The sequence below is a fragment of the Oryx dammah genome, unplaced genomic scaffold, assembly GCF_014754425.2.
Source record: "Oryx dammah isolate SB20612 unplaced genomic scaffold, SCBI_Odam_1.1 HiC_scaffold_3, whole genome shotgun sequence".
Classification (NCBI taxonomy): domain Eukaryota; kingdom Metazoa; phylum Chordata; class Mammalia; order Artiodactyla; family Bovidae; genus Oryx; species Oryx dammah.
In genome coordinates, this window is record NW_024070187.1 from 109,500,682 (window position 1) to 109,522,884 (window position 22,203).

The 22,203-nt window shown below is 44.6% G+C and overlaps 1 protein-coding gene across 6 annotated transcripts in view; it reads left to right on the plus strand.

Moving 5' to 3' along the window:
• The window catches only part of CC2D2A (coiled-coil and C2 domain containing 2A), a 128,515-nt gene that overhangs the window by 90,944 nt on the left and 15,368 nt on the right, over nucleotides 1-22,203 (plus strand). For all 6 annotated transcript variants that reach the window (XM_040237545.1, XM_040237546.1, XM_040237549.1 and 3 more), the window contains 8 exons: nucleotides 2,134-2,225; nucleotides 5,894-6,061; nucleotides 7,799-7,904; nucleotides 8,268-8,377; nucleotides 9,275-9,371; nucleotides 10,808-10,906; nucleotides 14,636-14,812; nucleotides 19,807-20,010. In XM_040237545.1, coding sequence (XP_040093479.1) covers nucleotides 2,134-2,225; nucleotides 5,894-6,061; nucleotides 7,799-7,904; nucleotides 8,268-8,377; nucleotides 9,275-9,371; nucleotides 10,808-10,906; nucleotides 14,636-14,812; nucleotides 19,807-20,010 — 1,053 coding nt within the window. The remainder of the gene's footprint in view (nucleotides 1-2,133; nucleotides 2,226-5,893; nucleotides 6,062-7,798; nucleotides 7,905-8,267; nucleotides 8,378-9,274; nucleotides 9,372-10,807; nucleotides 10,907-14,635; nucleotides 14,813-19,806; nucleotides 20,011-22,203) is intronic.

Consider the following 22,203-nt stretch of genomic DNA (forward strand, 5'->3'; position numbering starts at 1 on the left):
CTCTCTCTTCCTTTTAAGACTAGACATAAAGTCGCTTATCCTATAGTAGTCTGCAATCCTTTATGGCTTGCCAGGATCCTCTGTCCATGGGATTTTTCAGGCACGAATACTGGAGTGGGTTGCCATTTCCTTCTCCAGGGGATCTTCCCAACCCAGGGATCAAACCCACACCTACATTGGCAAGTGGGTTCTTTACCACTGAGTCACCAAGGAAGCCCTTCTCATAATCACAGATATAAAACTGATTAGCAACTATCTTCATCTTTGTAACATAGTTACTTGGTTCTCCTTTGTATTAGCTTGGATTCATGATTATAAGTGATAAAAAGTCCAATTTGAACTAGCTCAGGCACCGAAGGGAATGTATTCAATGATGAAACACTGAACCCACTAGGATTTGCCTCAGTTTATTATCAGTGGTTATCTTGAGGGGTATGATTACAAGGCACTTACTTTCTAAATCATGATTTTAAAAAAAAAATTTGAATTGTTTGCTGTGCAAAAACTTGCAAATTTGATTAGATCCCATTTGCTTACTTTTGTTTTTATTTCTATTGCCTTGGAAGACTAAATAAATATAGAATTACCATATGAATGTGTGCATCTTATTACCTTTGTAATAAAAAAGTTTTATAAACCACATACTCACTGCCCTTCTGCACTAGAAAATCAAAATATTCTTTTGTCCTTCCTTTAATTAATTTAACTTGTAAGAAATGCTACAATGACTACCAGTTAATCTACAGCCAGTTAATCTACCCTGTCATTCTGAAGATCAGCCCTGGGATTTCTTTGGAAGGAATGATGCTAAAGCTGAAACTCCAGTACTTTGGCCACCTCATGAGAAGAGTTGACTCATTGGAAAAGACTCTGATGCTGGGAGGGATTGGGGGCAGGAGGAGAAGGGGACGACAGAGGATGAGATGGCCTGATGGCATCACTGACTCCATGGACGTGAGTCTGAGTGAACTCCAGGAGTTGGTGATGGACAGGGAGGCCTGGCGTGCTGCAATTCATGGGGTCACAAAGAGTTGGACACAACTGAGCGACTGAACTGAACTGAACTGAACTGAGGCTTTGTATAAAAAAATAATTTATGACATTTAAGAGAGCCTCCATTTAAAAAATAATCAGGAACTGAGTCAGTCTGAATAGGGGAAGAACTTAATCAGTTCTGAAGTGTGTGTGCTTCGAAGTGTGTTAGTCACTCAGTTGTGTCCAACTCATTGTGACCCCGTGAACTCGAGCCTGCCAAGTTCTTCTGTCCCTGGAATCCTCCAGGATTCCTCCAGGCAAGAATATTGGAATGGGTATCGATTCCACTCTCCAGGGGATCTTCCTGACCCAGGGGTCAAACCCAGGTCTCCTGCATTGCATGCAGATTCTTCGCTGTTTGGCACACCAGGGAAGCCCAAAGGTGAAAGCTCTAGTCCCTCAGTTGTGTCCGACTCTTTGTGACCCCATGGACTGTAGCCTGCCAGGCTCCTCTGTCTATGGAACTTTCAAGGCAAGAATACCAGAGTGAATATCCATTCCCTTCTCCAGGGGATCTTCCCGACCCAGGGGTTAACCCCAGGGCTCCTGCGCTGCAGGCAGATTCCTTACAGTCTGAGCCACCAGGGAAGCCCTCCTGTGTTTCAGGACAGGTCCTATCTTCTGCAGTTGTTCATTCATTTTTGTTGTTGTTCAGTTGCCAAGTTGTGTCTGACTTTTTCCGATACCATGGACTGCAGCACGCCAGGCCTCCCCGTCCCTCACCATCTCCCGGAGTTTGCTCAAGTTCCTGTCCATTGAATTGGTGATGACATCCAACTATCTCATCCTTTGTCACCCTCTTCTCCTTCTGCCTTCAGTCTTTCCCAGCATCAGGGTCTTTTCCAAAGAGTCTTCATTCATTCAGCTAAATTTTCTGCAGGAATTTGTCCGGATCCTGAGAATATAGCAGTGAGCAAAAGAGACACCCCTGCCTTAGGGAGCTTACATTAGCGAGGACAGTTGGTTGATTTACCGTAGGAAGGGGTCAGAGCTGTGATGGACTGTGACAGTGCCACCACACCGCGGTGACATTCAAGCAGAGAATGGTGCAGTTCAGCAAACTAGAACATTCACATAAAACGTCTTTCTCTCCCTCAGGTTAGAGAATCAGTGATAAATCGTTTCCTCATTGCGAAACACCATTTTCTTCTTTCGGATTTGGTAGTAGAAGAAGAAGTTCCCAATATCAGGTAAAAAAAAAAAATCTTTTTGTTATTTCTTGTAAAAAATTATTTGTATTGTATTATATTAAATATTCCCTGTAAACGTAAGATTTCTATCAGTGTATGGTATGCATTTGGCCCCCTAACAGTCCTGGAAACTGGTAAAGCCTGCTGAACGCCTGATGTCACATTTGGGGCTGAGGGGGCGGGGATTCTGTTAGCACGAGTATCACGAGACCCTCTCCATCACATTCCAGTGGACCCCATCTCACCTCCCACCACCCCCAAGGGCACTTCCCCAGCCTTGGCCATCTTCCCATTCCAGTCATGTGAAATGTGACAGCATCCTTTCCAGCACATCATCCTCCTGCCTTCATCACCTTCCTGGGCCAAGGTCTCCCTCACTCCCCCGTCACAGGGCAGTGGGGTGGCCGAGAATTATCCCACTGAGATTCTGAGTGGCAGGGAGAGGCCTGGTTCCAGCACCACTGCTGGGAGGCACAGAGCTGCCCTGTGTTTGGTGATGGGTGGGCAGCAGGGGAAAATGGATATTTACAGAGAAGTTGGGAATTGACCCTATTTGTTTGCTACATCATTTCCCTATCATTTAGAATAATCCTCAAATGGTCTCAAGTCAAGGCGGACACACGAAAGATGAAAAAGAACTTTCTATATTGGTGGGCTTGCACAGTCCATTGACTTCATGACCCTTCCTGAGGCTAAATCTCTTGGTCTCCTGAAAGGGTTTCCCTGGTGGCTCAGCTGGTAAAGAATCTGCCTACAATGTGGGAGACCTCAGTTAGATCCCTGGGTTGGGAAGCTCCCTGGAGAAGGGAAAGTCTACCCACTCCAGCATTCTGGCCTGGAGAATTTCGTAGACTGCATAATCCATGGGGTTGCAAAGAGTTTTTGCGCAAAGTCACAAAAAGTCTTTGGACATATGTCGCAAAGTCGTTGGACACGACTGATGGTCTCCTGAAAAGGTTGTTTCCTAGGCATGGACTTCCTCTCTGCCACTCCGTTGGCAAGGAGACAAAAAACTGGCACAGTCCGTGGGAGCCCCTTTTCCTGGCTTTGCCTCCATCCTCATAGAGAAGGGAGGCTGTGCCCACAGAAAATTCATGCAAAGTGAAAGTGAAGTCGCTCAGTCGTATCTGACACTTTGCCACCCCATGGACTGTAGCCTAACAGGTTCCACCGTTCATGGGACTTTCCAGGCAAGAATACTGGGGTGGGTTGCCATTTCCTTCTCCAGGAGATCTTCCTGAACCAGGGATTGAAGCCGGGTCTCCCTGTAGGCAGACACTTTACCGTCTGAGCCACCAGGGAAGTCCTCTCTATTCCAGGCCCACAGTCCAATCATTAAATGTTTTCTTTTTCAATCATGAAAATTACACTTTAGAATAGATGATGATTTTTCATGCTGTTTTTCCATTTCTTTTCTTTCTTTTTCTTTTTTCTGCTTTACTTTTCTGCATTAAGTTCTGAAGGCTCAGGGTATGTTCTTTCTTCTTTTCATTTTGGTTTGTTCTTGGCTTTAGATTAAGATATTTCTGTATATAATGGTCCCAGCCACCAAGATGTTCTCATGCTGACTAAGGGGACAGCTAAGTCTTGTGACAGGAGATATCCCTTGGGGAGGAAGCAAGTATTGAGGAAAGAAGGGATATGCTTTGTTACAACCTCCTGGCAAAGGTTTTTCTCTGAGGTTCCCAAGTCTGGGTTAGGCAGGCGTCCTGGCAGAGATGGGCTATAATTTGTGAGAGCGTGGATGGACTTTTGAGGGCATTCTGTTAAATAGGATGAGTCAGAGAAAGATAAGATCTCTGGGATTCTCACTTATATGTGGAATCTAAAAGAGCCAAACTAATAAGAACAGAGACTAGACTGTTGGTCACAAGGGACTGGGGGCAGGGGGGACTGGGGGGATATTTAAGGGTAGAAGGGTATAAGCCTGCAACCAGTAGATAAGTCCTGGAGATCTAAGGCACAGCACAGTGATTATTGTCAACAATATAAACTTCAAGGGTGCTAAGAGACTGGATCTTAATTGTTCGCACCACACACACACAAAAAAAAAACAATAATTACCTAAAGTGACAGATAGAGGTGTTGGCTAATACTACCTATGGTGGTAACCATAATGCCATATGTTAATGTATCAAATGAATCTACTGTGCACCTTGAACTTATACAGTGTTATATGTCAACTATATCTCATTAAAATTCTAAAATTAAAATGTACGGTAAACCAAAAAAGACATTTGCAAAAATGTAAAATAGTGTCACTCTCCTCACACTCTTGGTTTGGGGAAAGATAGTTATTCTTCACAATTTTACATCACATTGTTATATAACGTGCTTATTCTTGTCCCAAATGAGTTAATGAAAAGATATATGCAGATATTCCAAGAAAGGGGTGGGCTGTCAAGTCAGGGTGATCTGAGCTTGAACCCCAGCTCCCTCTCTTCCTATTTAGGAGCCTCCAGCAAATTCTGTCACCTCTCAGAGCCTCCAGTTTCTTCGTATGAAAAATGGGGTAACACCCTTGTAAGGATTAGAAAGAGTATACGTAGGCCCCTAGCACTCTGCTTGAACCATAGCAGTGCTGGTAAATGGTAGCTCCTCTGTGCTATTAGAAGGCCCTGGGGGGCTCACGGAACCGCAGCTCCCGAGAGTCCCTTGGGAGTCATCTCCCTGGGCTGGCACGTGTCTCTCGGAAGGAGGGCTCCAGTCCAGCCTGCTCTTCTGTACTCACAGAGAAGAGCAGCATGAGCGTTGCCAGCCTGAGGCCAGCTCTGCACAGCTGGCATTGCTCTGTGGCTGTCGAGCTTAGCCATTCACATCAGCTTCTGGATACAAAGTCTCTGCTGTGCTCTCTTTAGACTCTGGGGCAGAATTAAACTCTCTGTTCCCTGGCCCTTCTGATTCATAGACTGTGTTGCTTTCGCCTTCCAGGAAGTGTTCAGTGAGAGGCAGAGACATAGAGAGGTAGAGAGATCCCCCTGGCCCCCCTCCCCTGCCTTCCTCCTGTCTCCATCCCCTCCTTTCTCCAGCATAATCACCATGGCGTCATGACCATTGTCATCATCCCAACAGTCACTGTGTGAGGGCACCTGCTAATGCTAGACCCGTACTCAGGGGCTTTGTGTACGCTCCTCGCTTAGTCCTCTCAACAACCCCGAGAGGTAGGTATTAATATTCCATTTTACAGATGATGAAACAGAGATGGCAAGAGGTGAAATGATTTGCCCAAGGTGAGCAGGACGCACTGGCCTGGAAATATGGGCCCTGGAAAGCGGTAGAGCTGCAATGAAGTGGGTCAACGAGGAAGGTGGAAGGAAGCACTTGGTGTCGCAGGATTGGCAGGAGCAAAAGCGGACAGTTGGCGAGCTCAGGCCACGTTTGAGGGGCTGGGCAATGAGCCAGGCAGAGGGCGAGCAGGAGGTGCAGGGTGGGGCCCAGAGCCTGCGTTATCTGCCTCGGACCAGAAGCTGCTAAAACGTGCGTTCATCATGTATGCAGTAGATCTGCCCCATCTTGGGAGAATCTCTTGACAATTCCCACCCCTCCTCAAAGAGACAAAGAGTTTCTCAGGGGCCCATGAGGGACCTTAGGGCAGAGTGTGGGGTGTCTCGTGAACTTTCCCGATCTTTCTTTTCCCTAGAGTCCTAACTCTGTTCTGTAATCATTAGCATTTTGGGCCTGAGCCTTTTCAAGCTGGCGGAACAAAAGCGACCACTGAGGCCAAGGAGAAAAGGCCGGAAGAAGGTGACAGCCCAAAACCTGTCCGACGGAGACATAAAGCTTCTGGTGAACATCATCCGGGCTTACGACATTCCGGTGAGGAAGCCGACAGCAAGGTGAGAGCCCTCCTCGCTGGCCTGGGATGGGAGGTGCAGGATCCCACCTCTTCACAGTGTGTTCACTCTCATCATTAATGGAGTTGTTGCTCTGTGGGGGCTGAGGGGAGGGATGGGGGTGAGGGAGGGCATTCTTGATGATGTCAGGGCCCCATTAGTTCCAAGTAACAGAACCAAGGAGGCACTAGAGGTAAAGAACCTGCCTGCCAATGCAAGACCCCTGGAGGGGTCATGGCAACCCACGCCTGTCTTCTTGCCTGGAGAATCCCCTGGACAGAGGAGCCTGGTGAGCTACAGTCCCTGGACTACAGAGAGTCAGACGCACAGCACAGCATGACAGAACCAAATCAGTCAAGTTAGGGTAAAGAGGGGTTTTGTTGGCTATATCTCATGGAACAAGAGGAAAACAGATGCGGCGGAACCACGTGGGAGACCAAAGATTAAGGTGGCGTCTTCAAAGGCCCTTTGTCTCTCTTGCTTCCGTGTGAATTTGCTTCATTCTTTGTGTGATGGAAGTGAGTCACCCTCGCCGGCTCCACCCCCAGTCATCAGCTCCCCAGAAGGTCCTGGCCCGGGTCGGGTGCTGATCCACATCTAGTTACCGATACTCAGGGGCAGGTTCGCAGGGCCCAGCCCTGAAGACGGGGACAGTCCTCAGAGAAGTGGGGGAGAGCTGGGCAGACACCCCAAAGGTGCGTATTCTGGATTCTGAAACATGTGCCTCTCCCCTTACAACTAAACTAAATAGGACTTTCAGTACTCTCTCTGCTCTCTTATATCCCATGCCCTCTAGTCTAACACATACCCCACTATATTATGACTATTTGTTTATCTAGTCTAAGCTAAAGTGTATCTTATTTGCTTTTGCAGCCCCAGAGTCTAACAGATTGCTAAAGTACAGGAGGTACTAAACAGATGTTTGTGTAATAATGCAATTGACAGTGTTCCAGACAGGAAGAGGTTTTCTCTGGTAGCTGTTGAGTTGAATGTTCCACTTTCCTTGTCTTGTAGTTTGTCTGAAACCCTTTCTGTGAAAAGGTAAGACAGTCTTGTGGAAAGAGACAAGGTGTACTTTGCCAATGAATGTGAAATACTAGATACACCAGAAAATTCAAAACAAATATGCAAGTGGGTTGTTGGGATGAGGGGGAAGGTGTCTGGGAGAGGATCTGTGGACATGACCTTCATTTCTTCCTTTACGAATGGCAGTTCAAAAGAGAAAGAGGATAAGACTTGTAGATCCTAACTCGAGCTAGGAATCGCTGACCACCTTTTGCCAGTGATGCCTGGCAGGACCAGAGAGAGATGTCTCACCTAGGATGTGTAGCTCAAGCTTCCTGGAATATGAAGGTTCAAAGAACATACAGAGAAAGAGGACCTGAATTGGATGGAGGCAGGGCAGGCTGGTTAGGAGGCTCAGGATTCTGCTACCTGAAAGGAACTGATGCTCTGTTATGGGGGAAAGGCACCCACAAGACCATAGAAAGAAAAGGTCTCTTTCTTCTATTCCAGCCAGACATGCAGACCTAAGGGAGGATGTTGGAAAGGTTCTGGTAGTCACTAGGTGAATAGGGAGGACCAGAGCATATGAAAAGACTTCTAAGGCATAAACAAGCTTCGCAAGAATGTCTGCTAGGATAACCATCAGCACCAAACATCTTTGGAGAAACCGTCTGATCAGTAACATAATTAGACTTTCCCTGTCATTTATTTCTTCTGTTCATTTTTCCCTCCTAGTAAATTCCACCAGACATCAAGATCTTCAAGGACCTTCACTGAAAAGCACGCTGCTTCCCCAACAACACACAGCCCAGCCCACAGCGCTGACTACCCCCTTGGCCAGGTGAGATACCCAAGTGCTGGATCTCTGCTTAGAATCTTGCCCCTTATGTTTTTAAGAATTGCCTAGAAAGTTCATAATCCATTTTCTGTCTCATTTTCTTTGGAAATATACTATTTAGAATCATGTTTTTCCTCTGCTCAGAACAAAATAATTCTACTAACTGTTACAGACTGTTTTCTCTTGATTAAAAAAAAAAATAGTATAGAAATTTATTAAAAGTATATACATAAATTTCCAAACTTCCAGTTTCTGCTCAGGATTTAGTGAGCTGAAAAGGGTTTCAATCCTAAACTGAAACAAACCAATAACAAAAAATCTAGCTAAACAGAAACTGTACATGTTCTCTTTTTTTTTTTTTTTAAGGTTTTAGTACGTCCTTTTGTAGAAGTTTCATTTCAGCGAACAATCTGCCATACAACTACAGCAGAAGGACCAAATCCCAGCTGGAATGAAGAACTTGAACTTCCATTTAGGTAGGCATATTTTCCTCATACCACAAGTGATTCCAATCAAGGGGGAAAAAAATGGGAAAACGTCCAGCTTTTGAAATGTGGGCTCATTGTTAGGATACTCCACTCCACTCCAGGCTCTGGTTCCTTAGAGCCCAAGCTTTCCACTCCCTTGAACCCATAGGCCCTACACTGATTTTCTTTTCTTCCCTATCTCCCCAGCTCTGGGAGCCTTAAGTAATTTCAAACCCAAATCTCCTTCATTGCAGGTGGTCTCCTGCATTTTGAGTTGTTTCTTTACCAACTGAGCTGCCTTGGAAACAGAACTAGTTAAGTCAGAAGACAAACAGGAAAAAAAAGAGAGAGAGAGAGAAATAGATACCACTTTTCTACACAGTATAAGCAAAAAAGAATGAGCAAAGTTCAAGGTCAGTGCTCAACCAAGCAGATGCAGTGGCCCAGTTTGGAGCCATGCCACGGAGAGGCCTGCTCTGGCCAGGCCTGGCAAAACTCAGAGCAGCTGATGTAGCAGATGAACCTCACCTCAGCCTTGGTTAACTGGTGGGACTGGGCTTCCCTGGAGGCTCAGCGGTAAAGAACTCGCCAGCCAATGCAGGAGGCACGGGTTCAATCCCTGGGTGGGGAAGATCCCCTGGAGGAGGAATTGGCAACCCACTCCAGTATTCTTGCCTGGGAAATCCCATGGACAGAGGAGCCTGGCAGGCTCCAGTCCGTGAGGTCACAAAGAGTCGGACACCACGCTGTAGGGTCCCCGTGGGGGAAGAATCCTTTAATTGAAAGAACTGCCATTAGTCCTCATTTCTTTGCTCGTATTCAGGTGTTTGTCCTGGTTGGACATTTGAGTGCTCATCAGTTCTCTTTTGCTCCTTTCATGTTCTCTGATTGTAGTGTGCATTTCAGGGCCCCCAACGGGGATTACAGCACCACCAGCCTGCAGTCAGTGAAAGATGACGTGTTCATCAGCATCTTTGATGAAGTGCTGTATGACGTCCTAGAGGTGAGCTCACGTTTTTGAGGAAAATGTCTGTACTTGTTTTCATATCCTCTACCCACCGTGCAAGGCCTGTCAGGGAGGCCCTTATTCTTGTGGGCTCTGTTAGCTGGTCTGATAATTAAGCTGTCACAAGACAGAGTAACAGGGGGAAAAGAAACCAACTTTTAATTTTGTGCATACATAAGTCTCATAAGATATAGTATCTAGGAAGTGACCAAGGCAGACAGCTTTTATACTTTTTAGACAAAGAAATGATAAAGATGTGGGGAGTTAACAAGATAAGGATGTTTGGATTCAATGTGGTAAATTAGTAAAGGCTAACAAGGTGCATTTGTGCAGCCTCCCCGGCCCTGGAGTCCCTCTCTGGTGAAAAGGTATCTCTCTTGGCAAGTTGCAGGGAAGGTACCTTTCCCCGGGGTTGGGGTGGGGATAGGGGGCAGGTTATTTCCTGCTTTCTGGAGACTGGAGACAAAGGAGGGTCTGGGTGTTCTTGCACCAGCTGTTTTTCAAGTAACTTGAATTCAAAATAATCAATATGCCACTTGGGCAAATCTGGGGGCAGCCCGCCCTCAGTACCATAGGTCCCCAAATTCGGGATGTTTGAAACCTGACATGTGAATGAGGAATGGGAGGAGGGAGGAAGAGAAACAGCTTTTTTAAAAAAATGATTGTGCCGCTTTACCTTTGGCTGGGCTGGGTCTCTGCTTCTCCGCGGGCTTTCTCTGGTCGCAGTGCGAGGTCTCAGTGCTGTGGCTTCTCTCGTTTCGGATCACCGGCTCCAGGGCGTGTGGGCTTAGTTCTCCACGGCATGTGGCATGTGGGATCTTCCGGGACCAGAGATCAAACCCGTGTCTCCTGCTGGCAGGCGGATTTTTAACCACTGCGCCACCAGGGAAGCCTGAGAACCAGCCATTTTAGTTTCAATTTGAGTGTCTGCTATGATCCAGGAATTGTGCTAATTCTTTATTAGCACGTTGCCTTAGTTCTTTATAAGCACATTGTCTTAATTCTAAAATAACCCTGTGAAATAGATTATCATTTTTGTTGTTTTGTTTTCTTTTTTTAAATATTTATTTATTCAGTTGGCCACACTGGGTCTTAGTTGTGGCATGTGGGAGCTAGTCCCCTGACCAGGATTGAACCTGGGCCCCCTGTTTTGGAAGTGCAGAATCATACCCACTGGACCACCAGGGAAGTCCCCAAAGTAGACTGTTAAACTCCCAATTTACTGAGGAAACTGAGGTCCAGAGAGGTTAAATGACTTTCCTGGGTTTTACATAACTATTAAAATGTGTCTCAACAAGAATGTGACTTATATCTGTTTAACCTAAACCTACTGTGCTTTCCGCTAAAATCCTGCTGCTTTCCTGCTGTCGAGTTACTTATTAAATGACTGTCTGGAGTTGTTAAACAGTTATGACTTCCCACCCCTCCTTTAGGACGACCGTGAAAGAGGAAGTGGAATCCACACTCGTATTGAGAGACACTGGCTGGGTTGTGTGAAAATTCCGTTCAGCACGATATATTTCCAAGCAAGGGTAAGTGTCTGAAGTCAGAATTCCATGGCCATGGGGAACTGCTCTATCCAGCTCTCCTGTTACAGCTTTCTTTGTGGTGGTACCTTAACACCGGGGCTTCTTGGTGGCTTAGTAGTAAAGAATCCGCCTGCCAGTGGAGGAGATGGGGGCTCGATCCCTGGGTCAGGAAGATCCCCTGGAGGAGGAAATGGCAACCCACTCCAGTATTCTTGCCTGGGAAAGCCCAGGGACAGAAGAGCCTGGTGGGCTACAGCCCGCGGGGCCGCAGAGAGTCAGTCGGATACGATTCAGCGACTGAGCAGGAGCACCCTTAACCCTGAGAGGACTGATGCGCAAGGCCACTATTGGAAAGATAAAAATCACTGTGTAAAGCCCTGATCTGTCATATTTGCATGACTTACTAAACATCTGTCTTCCTGACATTTAGTAGTTCGTGTGCTGCTTTTCCAATCTGATAGTTTTTTAACACTTAAATAGATGTGAAGAAGACAGGACAAAGTAGAAGCTTGTCAAAAAATTACAGGAGTGGACTGGGATAGATGCCTGAGAATAACTTGAAGAAAACCATCAGGCCAGCCGACGGCCCCTTTAATGAAGCGCATTCATGTTTCCAGAGTCCTCACTATTTCAGAAAAAACAGTGGTTGACTCGCTCAACTAAGTACCATTCTTCACAGTTTAACAATTTTGTGTAAGAGGATCCATCAGGTTAACAATTCTTGAATGGCAGAGCAGCTCTAATCTGGGACAGTTAAAGGTTTTGAAATGGCATTAACATCCCAGTATTACATCCATAGCAACAGGAAGCTTTGAGGCAAAGTCGTGCTAATCTCACACAGCTCCAGAGGAGACAGTTTAATTCCACACGTGATGGCCGCATGGAACAAATGCTGCCTCGGTCAGAGCCTCAGGCAAGGCCCAGAACAAAACTCCAGTCTGAGAGGCTTGAATTGGTTGGAATATCAGCAATCATTTGGCATTGCAATCTTCCCTTGACCAAAGGGACTGTCTATCAGTGATGCTGCAGTTATATGCTTGTCGGCAGCTCTACAGTACTTTCCTCTTGGACTAGATTTGAAATGAAAAATAGAATTTAAAGAGCACATCATTTTGCAAATCCTACTGCCCATGTTATTTGGCGTCACACTAGGAAGGGTACTCAGAAGTAGTTACTCCAGACCCCTTCTCGATAAAGGAGTAAACTTCTTTACTCTGTTCTGGTAACAGCCACACTCTGGTTGAGTCCCCTAGAGGTCAGCACCTCACTGCCTTCTAGGTAAGCTTGCTCTCTTTCCAGTGGCTCTGTCATTTGCTTCTTCTTTAAACTGGGCCGTGAGCCAAGTTCCTCCCTGTTGTTGCTGCTGCTGCCTAGTCGCTAAGTCTGACTCTTTGCGGCCCTGTGTACTGTAGCCCGCCAGGGCTCTCTGCCCATGGGGTTCTCCAGGCAAGAATACTGGAGTGGGCTGCCATTTCTTTCTCCAGGGGATCTTCCTGACCCACAAAGAAGCCTGGTGGGCTACAGTCCATGGGGTCACAGAGTCGGACACGACTGAGCTACTGAGCACGCACTCACGCACTCGTAGGGACATAACCGGTATCTAGTGTACTGAGGCCAGGAAAGCTGCAAATGCCCTACAACGCCCAGGCCTGCCTCCATAAAAGAGCTATCCGGTCCCAACACCAACAGTGCCCAGGGTTGGAAACTCTGTCTTAAGCTCTTACACTTACAGCTATTTGGAGACGGTGCCCATTGCCTCCTGGCACATCTGTTATTGCAGCTGAAGCTCATATGGCGCTGTGTTTACACTCTTCTTCCCCTGCATCCTCTCATCTGCCTGGTTCAGGCTTTAGGGAAGCTCCAAGGTAAGTGTTAGTCCCTCAGTTGTATCTGACTCTTTGTGACCCCATGGACTGTAGCCCACCAGGCTCCTCTGTCCGTGGGATTCTCCAGGCAAGAGTACTGGAGTGGGTTGCCGTTTCCTTCTCCAGGGGATCTTCCCGACCCAGGGATTGAACCTGGGTCTCCCACATTGCAGGCAGACGCTTTACCGACTGGGCCTCCAAGGAAGACCCACCAAAGTAAGGAGGAAAATAAATGAGAGCTTATTTCATTCGTCGCTAGAGGGCACAGTCACTGAAAGCTTCAGTTCTTTCTGTCTTCTGAGAAATAAATGTCGCAAAAGACTGAAATAAAAATTGGATTCTTTGAAAATCTGTGAGTCTCAAATTCTAGCCCTGAGTAGTTTTGTGGCACCAGACAGTCTTTCGTAAACTTGATTGTTTTGACTACAAAGGTATAAAAAGTTCTGCCTTTTTGAACGTCTGTGTAAGTTAGGTCATTTTATCTAAGTGGCTTGTAATTCATTCAGCCTGCATTCAGCCTCCTGTGCATGTACACCAAACACTGCTACGTACTGGAGAAGGGTGATACAAGAGAGAACACAGTACGGATTCTGTGTGCAGAGAACAATGATTTAAAAGCATATGATAAATATGCACACAACAAAGCCTGGCAGACGGTGTCAGTGCAATAAATGAAAGATGCGAGCTGCCTGTGAGGCTGGCGGAGATGACAAAACAAACCACGAAGGAGACAGTATCTGACCTGAGCCTTGAAAAATGATTCAGATTCTAAAATGTGGAGACAGGGAGCTGGGCATCCCAGCAAAGGGGACTGGCTGCCAGCTAACACTTGCCATGGGTCGGGCATTTTTCTTAGTGTTTTACGTCTATTAATCCACTCAACACACATAATTACCCTACAAAGCAGGTACCATTATTGTTTCCTTTTTACAAATGCACAAGTTGAGTCACTTGGGGTTTAACCCAGGATTTGAACCCAGGCAACCTAGCGTGGGAAAGATTGAAGGCAGGAGGAGAGGGGACGGCAGAGGATGAGATGGTTGGGTGGCATCACCGACTCAGTGGACATGAGTAAGCTCAGGGAGATGGCGAAGGACAGGGAGGCCTGGCGAGCTGCAATCCATGGGGTTGCAAAGAGTGGGACATGACTGAGCCACTGAAGAACAACCACCACCTGGTGTTGGTATCAACTTGCACAACTAGTACACGCTCTGCTGAGCCAAGCAAAGCACTAGCACTCAAGGAGAGAGACAGCCTTGTGCAGGGGGCTTAAGGAGACAAGTCTAGAGAGATGGGTGGGCCCTGAATACCAGTCTGAGCAGTTTCTACTAATTCATCACATCATGGGGAGCTGAGTGCCTTTGAACTTCTGTTGGAAAATCATCAGGATGCTTCAGTTCAGTTCAGTTGCTCAGTCGTGTCCGACTCTTTGTGACCCCATGGACTGCAGCACGCCAGGCCTCCCTGTCCATCACCAACTCCGGAGCTTGATCAAACTCAAGTCCGTCAAGTCGATGCCATCCAGCCATCTCATCCTCTATCGTCCCCTTCTCCTCCCACCTTCAATCCTTCCCAGCATCAGGGTCTTTTCCAGTGAGTCAGCTCTTTGTATCAGGTAGCCTAAGTATTGCAGTTTCCGCTTCAGCACCAGTCCTTCCAATGAATATTCAGGACTGATCTCCTTTAGGATGGACTGGTTGGATCTCCTTGCAGTCCAAGGGACTCTCAAGAGTCTTCTCCAACACCATAGTTCAGAAGCATCATTTCTTCAGCGCTCAGCTTTCATTATAGTCCAACTCTCACATCCACACATGACCACTCTCACTCTCTCTCACCAGGATGCTTACTAGTTGTATTTTCTTCACAGATCGATGGAACGTTTAAGATTGATATTCCCCCAGTGCTCCTGGGCTATAGTAAGGAACGAAGCGTGATGATGGACCGGGGTTTTGACTCTGTCCGAAGCCTGAGTGAAGGCTCTTACATCACTCTGTTCATTACCTTGGAGCCTCAGCTGGTTCCCGGGGAGTCGGTTCGAGAAAAGGTAACTGTGTAGTCTCTGGAATCCCATATGAGATGTGGATGAAATGTGAGAGAGGCTTGCTAGGCAATGCTTGCGTAAAATTAGACTGAACAGATAAGCAGAGGTTTCCTTTCTTGAGCATCTGTTGTTACATCCGGAGGGGAGCTTCCAAACCGGGAGAGAGCAGACTATGACGGGGGCCGACAGGCCGAAAACCAGGGGGCCCTTTGCACTGGGCATTCTCCCCAGGCAACTGACCTCCTACTGCAGGAGTTTTAAGAGCCCTGTGGCCTTCCTTCCTTAAAATGAGGTATCTAAGCTATCAGCTGCAGCCTTCAGTGGCTTTTCACTGCCCCACTGTGGCTGTAGGTGGCATTTCTCTTAGACCTCCAAAATGCAGGGTTAAGAAAATCCCTCTGAAGTGCAAACTCAGCCGCTCCTTGTGCATTGACAGGACCCTGGTATCCTAAACACACAGCAGCAGAAACGACCACTCAGGGAGCCCCCTGCAGGCTTTTCAGGGGAGAGAGGTTCTTGCCCTAAATAGTAGGGACCATAGCCTGGAATTGTTTTCCTGCTCAACAGCAACTGCCAGGATTAGCAGATTAGTCTTCCCTCCACCATCATCCCACGCTGAGCCATACCATGCGATTTTTCTTAAGTGATTTACTCATGGAATTGTCTAAGAAAATCAGTAGTAACTCCTGAAACTCTTATTTTAACATCCCTACTTTGTCTTGGTAAAAGCAAAAGTGTTTTAAAGTAGATGATTTCTGTTAATGAAGTCTTCCTCTTATTTTCTTATTTTCTTTCTTGCTTCTGATAGATGGGTGACATGCTTAAAAAGGTACCATGTGTTTTGTTTTGCTGTTCATCAGTCAATGGTTATTGAGCTTTAATCACCTGCTTCTGTCCTTTGCCTCGTTATAGAAGCTGCTGGGTCCTAATGTATGTGTCATCCCTTGGCCAGGAACTACAGGCATCTGCAGTTCATGTCTAGTTTTGTCTCTGGGCCCATTTCATCTTGTCAGAAAGATTCTTATTTAGCTCTGAATCTGGAAGTTGCATGTCAGAATGTCACCTGCATACTGGGAGCCACTTCCACTGTTTCCAAGCCTGTAAAACCTATGACCTGCTTCTTAGAGAAGCAGTGTGGCTATGACAGTTATTTCTGGCCAGTCGAGCTGCCACAGTATAGGTAGTCAAAGAGAGGGGAAAAAAAATTCAATTTTCTGTAAATATTCACATTAACCAAAAGTTAAGGAATTGAGCCAGTTAAGAATCTTCCAAATTTCATGTTGAATCAGTTGTGAATGTTGGTTCTACCTTTATTTGTTTTATAATAAATAACCCCAATCCTTTTAGTATTTCGCTTTCGCTTGGCACTTCTTAGATTACCAACTTAGCGTCTGTTGTTGTCGTTTAGTTGCTCAGTCGTGTCTGACTCTTTTGCAACTCCATGGACTGTAGCCTGCCAGACTCCTGTGTCCATGGAATTCTCCAGCAAGAATACTGGGGTGGGCTGCCATTTTCTTCTCCAGGGCATCTTCCCGACCCAGGGATCGAACCTGTGTCTACTGCACTAGCAAGCAGATTCTTTACCACTGAGAAACCAGAGAAGCCCTCACCAGTTTAGCATACTACTCCTTAAATTACTGCTTCAGCCCATTAAATGGTAATCCTGGTAATCTAAACAGGTATTAACAACCATTATGAGATACCTGTTACACGTTTACCTTATACACACTCACTGCAGAGAAGAACACAAAATGACCCAGACATGGGCCCTGCTCCCAAAAAGCACTGGCTATGGAGTCAAAATGCAAAGCAGATATTCATGTCCAAGTGGTAGGAAAAGTTTTATATTGGGTTGGCCGAAATGTTCGTTCATGTTTTACCATAACAGCTTACAGAAAACCCAAATGAACTTTTTGGCCAACCCAGTACATACTTGTTTCAACTTGGAATGCCAACAGCCAGTGCTGATGCCAGATTTTCACCGTTCTCTCTGGACAGTGCCTATAGGTGCCTCTCTCTAATGCCTCCCTGGCACATGGTGTCTATCCCTGTAGGATCTCTGGTCAAGTATTAGTATTTTAAGCCCCTGATTCCTTACTAATGGTCTCCTCTAGACTAGCTTACTCCTTGGAAGGAAAGTTATGACCAACCTAGACAGTATATTAAAAAGCAGAGATATTACTTTGCCAAGAAAGGTCTGTCTAGTCAAGGCTATGGTTTTTCCAGTAGTCATGTTATGGATGTGAGAGTTGGACTATAAAGAAGGCTGAGCTCTGAAGAACTGATGCTTTTGAACTGTGGTATTGGAGAAGACTCTTGAGAGTCCCTTGGACTGTAAAGAGATCCAACCAGTCCATCCTAAAGGAGATCAGTCCTGGGTGCTCACTGGAAGGACTGATGTTGAAGCTGAAATTCCAATACTTTGGCCACCTGATGCAAAGAGCTGACTCATTTGAAAAGACCCTGATGCTGGGAAAGATTGAGGGCAGGAGGAGAAGGAGATGGCAGAGGATGAGATGGTTGAATGGCATCACTGACTCAATGGGACATGGGTTTGGATGAACTCTGGGAGTTGGTGATAGACAGGGAGGCCTGGTGTGCTTCAGTTCCTGGGGTCACAAAGAGTCGGACATGACTGAGCGACTGAACTGAACGGAACTAGACTAGAAGTCTCTTGAGGGGTCTGCCTTATATACATTTATCCAGACTGCCTCAAACCCTTTAGACTTTCAGCAAATATTTTTCAAATAATTGGATATATGAATAAATATATAAATTAATGAGTTTAAAGGAAGCAGGGATGAATTCAAAAGGGTGCTTTTTTTCACATCATCCTTGTTTCATAATTCTCTCTTTAAGGTTGTGATTATTTCTACCATAAGCATCTGTGACACACCTATACTGAAGTTTTATAAGCTCACTTTTTTTCATTTACTTATAAATTTATCATGACACCTATTTGGTAGCTACCGAGTCTTGGCACTGTGCTGAATACGTGGTCATAATGACGATGGTGTAATGACGATGTTAAGATTCAGATGTAAGTGGACGTCTCGTGAGAATACCCAGGTTTTTGGAGATGCCTCCATCCTACCTCCCCCCAATTTCTTAGAGTATAGCCATCAAATTAGAAACAGGAATCACAGTCCAGCTCCAATATAAGAGAAGTCAAGAACAATCCAAGCTCATGAGGGAGGGGATATATGTATACTTATGGCTGATTCATGTTGTTGTAGAGCAGAAACCAACACAATATTGTAAAACAATTATCCTCCAATTAAAATTTTTTTAAAGCCATAACTTATGGAATAAAACAAGAACAACTTGGTCCTATTAAAAGTCATAAAATAATAATGGGATGTTATCTGTGCTCTCATTCATTCATTCGGTAACACTTATTAAACACTTTACTATGTGCTGGCTAGTATCCTTGATACTGAAGATTAAAAAAAAAAAAAAAAAAACTAGATCAAAACAAAATCCCTGACTTCAGGAGTCCTATTCTGTGAGGGAGACAGTGTAATCAAATATATCAGCAGCTTTAAATGCTAAAATAAATAAAAAGTATGAAGGGGATGTCTGGAGGTATTTCCCTACTCAAAAGAAAAGAAAAGAAAACCAACTTTCAAGCACTACCTGGAATGTAAACCTTATTTAAAAGTTGACTTTCTAGTAAAATTTTGTGTTTGTCAAAGTAAGTAATCAACCATACATAAATTTTTATACTAAACAACAAAAATCTTGTACGAACACTTAAATATCTGCTTTATTCATGCTACTTTTTAGCAATGCCTTTAAGGAAAAATGACACCATATGTCCAGAGACAAGTGAAATCTGTTTCATCTGCTTGAGTTACTTTAAAAAGTCTGAGGTTTGGCTCAGCTTGGATCAGAGAGCCACTTTTAGAAGCAGTTTATAAATGTTGAAGTATTAGGCATTTCATATTTCTAGTTCTGCTTCATTTTACTTCAGGCTCATTACTATTATTTATTACCTTGCTATGGATTAAAACCTTTTAACACATCCATATACACTTGTTGCTTCCCAGTGGCTAAGCAGTAAAGAAGCTGCCTGCCAATGCAGGAGATGTGGGTTCGATCCCAGGTTGGGAAGATCCCCTGGAGAAAGAAATGGCAACCCACTCCAGTATTCTTGCCTGGGAAATCCCGTGGACAGAGGAGCCTGGCGGGCTGCAGTCCATGGGGTCACAAAGAGCTGGATGCAATTGAGCACAGATGCATGGATATAAACTTATAAATCTGTTGTCCTTTTAACATGGGCTGCTTTAGCTTTGCCCTTGAGACATTGTTTCTGAGTCCCTCTAATACCAGCATCAAAATACACATAAAACTATTGCTTGGACTCATCAATCAGAATTAGTAAATCATAGCTTAATTTTTATGTGTTGCCTTATTACTCTAATACTTTCCATATGGCTGTATGCCTAATGACTACTGTCTTGTTGTTCTTCAGTCACTAAGTTGTGTCTGACTCTTTGTGACATCCTGGACTTCAGAATGCCAGGCTTCCCTGTCCTTCACTATCTCCCAGAATTTGCTCAAACTCATGTCCATTGAGCCGGTGATGTTCTCTAACCATCTCATCTTCTTCTCCTCCTCCTCCTGCCTTCAATCTTTCCCAGCATCAGGGTCTTATCTAATGAGTCAGCTCTTTGCATCAGGTGGCCAAAGTATTGGAGCTTCATCTTCAGTATCAGTCCTTCCAATGAATATCCAGGATTGATTTCTTTTAGGATTGACTGGTTTGATCTCCTTTCAATGTCATTGAATGTATTTTAAGTATTTAATGAGTCCATCTGATTTTTGGTTATAAACACAATTAAATAAGGCTTCAGGAACACCGGGGCATGACCGTGTTGTTAAGGGGGGGTCACCGAATCACACCTCCCAAAGCACATGTTGAGTCCATGTTGACTGTGGGATCCGAACAGGTTCCACCGTATATCCTGTAATCATACACGTCTTTCTTTTTGAAGTTTGATTCTCAGGAAGATGAGAAATTGCTTCAAGCAACAGAGAAGTTTCGAGCTGAGTGTGCCTTGAAGTTTCCCAACCGGCAGTGCCTTACCACAGTGGTTGATGTTAGCGGGAAGACCGTCTTCGTCACTCGTTATCTCAAGCCTTTAAATCCTCCTCAGGAGCTCCTCAATGCTTACCCCAACAACCCCCAGGCAACATCAGTAAGTATTTCATAGCAAATCAGTATCAGTGCTTAAAAGGTTTTAAAATTCAGTATGTAAAAGTCACTCAGTTGTGTCTGACACTTTGCAACCCCATGGACTGTATGTAGCCTGCCAGGCTCCTCTGTCCATGGAATTCTCCAGGCCAGAATACTGGAATGGGTAGCCATTTTCTTCTCCAGGGGATCTTCCCACCCTAGGGATCGAACCCAGGTCTCTCGCACTGCAGGCAGATTCTTTACCATCTGAGTAACTAGGGAAGCCCAAACTTCAGTATGTTACCCTCTTAATTACCATATTTCATGGTACTTAAGACAGTAACTATGTCAAGAACATTAGTGATTAATAATTAAGATTTTTTTAGTACCACAAGGCTTACTTTCCTTACAAAAGTCTGAAGGTACCAGCAAGGATAATAACCCTTGCTCCATTTGTTCAGTGAATTGATTAATTATTGAGTGCTTACTGTGGCCCTGACACTACACTGGATGCTGGAAGATTAACACCTGGAAGACGCTCCCCATGAGTACAGCATTTAGGACATCTCCACAAAGCACATCCCTCCCAGGCTGGTAAATGCGCATCCTTCTCTGCCTGGAAAGCACCACACACATCACAGTCGCAGATGAACAGAACTGTATGTTGAATAGGCTACTCTGTTTTTCCTTTCCAGCTTATTTATTTTATACATAAACATGTTGCACTTTTTTTTTAACTTCTTTTTAAATTTTTTCAAATTATTAAAATATGATAATACATTTATAGGAGACTTGGAAAATACAGAATATACAATTCCACTATATATTACAATTATTTTTTTAAGTAGATACATTAAGATTTTTAGTTGGAGTTTCAATATCAAACTCTTAAAAATTAACAGAATGAATATATAGAGACGTAGAAGGATATAGTAGACCTGAAAAGCACAATGAACCAATTCAAAATAATTAAGATTTATATAATTTTCACACAACAGTAGGATACAAGTGCTATTCAAGTTCCCATAGACTATAAACTAGGAGACATTGGAACATATCCAGGGACATAAGACCAGGTACAAAACTTTCATGATCTAAAGGTATTAAAATCATACAAAGTCTTGAACAGGCTATTCTTAATTGAACACTGTAATTCATAACTGTCTTTGGAGAGTAGATTGTAAGACAGTAACTCTTGCTAATGAGTTATTAATACAGCAATTTAGGGACAGAGAAGGAAGGCTCTCAGAAAATCCTAGATGCAACACATAATGACAGGTAAAGAAAACAGGAAATCTGTGTAGAATTCAACAAGTATTTGGGTTTCCCTGGTGGCTCAGACAGTAAAGAATCCACCTGCAATGCAGGAGACCTGGGTTCGATCCTAGGTCAGGAAGATGCCCTGGAGAAGGAAACAGCTACCCACTGCAGTATTCTTGCCTGGAGAATCCCATGGACAGAGGAGCCTGGTAGGCTATAGCACATGTTGCAAAGAGTCAGACATCACTGAGCGAATGACACTTTCACTTTCAACAAGCATTGTCTTCATAGAAATAATATAAAAGCTGTGTGGCTGAAAACTCAAGATACAACAAAAATCCTGAAAAACATGTATATATGTCAGGACGGATTGATGAGACTATTTTAATGCCCTATATTTTCCAAGGGCAAAGATAAATGTTTTTAACTTTAGAAAGAAAGTGAACGTGAAGTTGCTCAGTCATGTCCGACTCTTTGTGACCCCATGGACTGTGGCCTACCAGGCTCCTCCGTTCATGGGATTTTCCAGGCAAGAGTACTGGAGTGGGTTGCCGTTCCCTTCTCCAGGGAATCTTCCCAAGCCAGGGATCGAACCCGGGTCTCCCGCATTGCAGGCAGACGCTTTACAGTCTGAGCCACAAGGAAAGCCCAACTTTAGAGTTTAAGTTAAATATTCATATTGAAATTTCTAGATTAACAACTTAAAAGAATCTTAAAAATTGGGTATAACTTCCAAACTAGCAGAAGATAAAATTTAAAAATGGGGTAAAGAGAGTGAGGAGGGGAAAAAAACACAGAAAAAGTGTGAAAAATAAAAATCACAGATAAGGTAGTAGAAATAGTCTAAATATTTACAAGTAATCACAATCAAAGGGAAGGGATTAAACTTCCCAGTTAAAACACAAAGACTGTAAAGCTAGATTTTTAAAACAGTTTGTCGTGGAACTTGACACAC